At 49.8% G+C, this 1515-nt stretch overlaps 1 protein-coding gene across 1 annotated transcript; it reads left to right on the top strand.

The window, feature by feature from the left end:
- Positions 1–215: 215 nt before the first annotated feature.
- LOC136653811 (olfactory receptor 2D3-like) lies at positions 216–1160 on the top strand. Its single transcript, XM_066630692.1, has one exon. It carries the CDS (start codon positions 216–218, stop codon positions 1158–1160), a length of 945 nt encoding a protein of 314 aa, XP_066486789.1.
- Positions 1161–1515: the final 355 nt, after the last annotated feature.

Below are 1515 nucleotides of genomic sequence, written 5' to 3'. Positions count from 1 at the left end.
GTAGCACCCAGCGTGCATGGCTGTACGGCCAAGTATGACAGAGGGACTCTGTTCTGCTGCTTATAAAGCCCTTGTTAGGATTTAGCTGTGAATGGATTGGTTTTGGATTTACTCCAGTGTTATGGTGAGCAAAATGTGTCTATTTTAAGATTGGTATGTTGTTGGATGTAATTCTTTCTCATTGCTGTCCTTTTCCTGTAGGCACACAGGCCAAAATGGGGGCTGGGAACCTCACGTCTATCCCAGAGTTCATCTTAGTGGGCCTCACCAATGACCGAAAGACACAGATTCTGCTCTTTGTGGTAATCCTCCTCATCTACACCCTCAGCATTGTGGGAAACGCCATCATCATCCTGCTGGTGTGGGCCGACTCCCAACTTCACACGCCTATGTATTTCTTTCTCACCAACTTGGCAGGTCTTGAGATCTGCTACGTCACCACCACGTTGCCCCAGATGCTCTTTAACCTTCTCACTGGAAATGGCGCCATCTCCTTAGCCCGCTGCGCTATCCAGATGCACATGATTTTGTCCCTGGGAGGCACGGAATGCATTCTGCTAGCGGCCATGGCCTATGACCGCTACTTGGCCATCTGCCACCCTCTTCTTTATGCTGTTCTGATGGACAGGTGGCACCAGTTGCAGCTGGCCTCCACGTCTTGGGGAGGGGGCATCCTTCTCGCCACAATAAATGTGAGCTGCACCTTCCGCCACCTCTTCTGTGGGCCCAACCACGTCAATCACTTCGTTTGTGAGCTGCCGGTGGTGCTAAAACTTGCATGCGCTGACACTCATGTCACAGAGTCTGTTGTCTTCACCACAGCTGCTCTGATCCTCCTGGGTCCCCTTTCTGTTATCCTGACCTCATACGGGCTCATCCTTTCCTCTGTATTAAAAATGCAGTCAACTGTCAGCCGACGCAAGGCCTTCTCCACATGTGCCTCCCACTTGCTGGTAGTCACGGTGTTTTATGGTACCGTTATCACAATGTATATGAGACCAGGGCTGGGCACAGCTTCTAATTTTGACAAGAAAATAGCTGTCTTCTACATTATGATCACGCCTCTGCTCAACCCAATCATCTACACTCTGCGTAACAAAGATGTCCATGGGGCAGCTTCCAAGCTGATGAGAAGATGGAGTTCAGAACAAAAAAGTTGAGCGTTCTCCTCTTGCTTAACTCATTGAGCTTTACTTCATGGGTTGCCAGTGGCATACTAGGATTAGTATGTCAGAGACGACTGAGTGTTGGGGTTGGTCAGGGGAGACCAAGCCTTGGCTCACCCAACAAGTTCACTCAGTGGTCTTGGTACCAGCCCAGATGCTTAGTCTCAGCTGTGTTAAGAGACCTATGGATCCACTGCCTTTGGGTAGAATGCTGTAACTGTGACTCTCTACCCTATCAAGAAGATACAAGTCGGAATCTCCAGGAAGACTTTGACTGCAGCTGGACAGGACTGGTCTCTCATCGAGTCTGGGTCTAACACATGCCATCCAATGAGGTGGGAATAGGGCA

The sequence above is a fragment of the Tiliqua scincoides genome, chromosome 5 (assembly GCF_035046505.1).
Source record: "Tiliqua scincoides isolate rTilSci1 chromosome 5, rTilSci1.hap2, whole genome shotgun sequence".
NCBI classification, from domain to species: domain Eukaryota; kingdom Metazoa; phylum Chordata; class Lepidosauria; order Squamata; family Scincidae; genus Tiliqua; species Tiliqua scincoides.
Note: the sequence above shows the minus strand (reverse complement) of the source record. Positions and strands in the feature narration are given on the sequence as shown.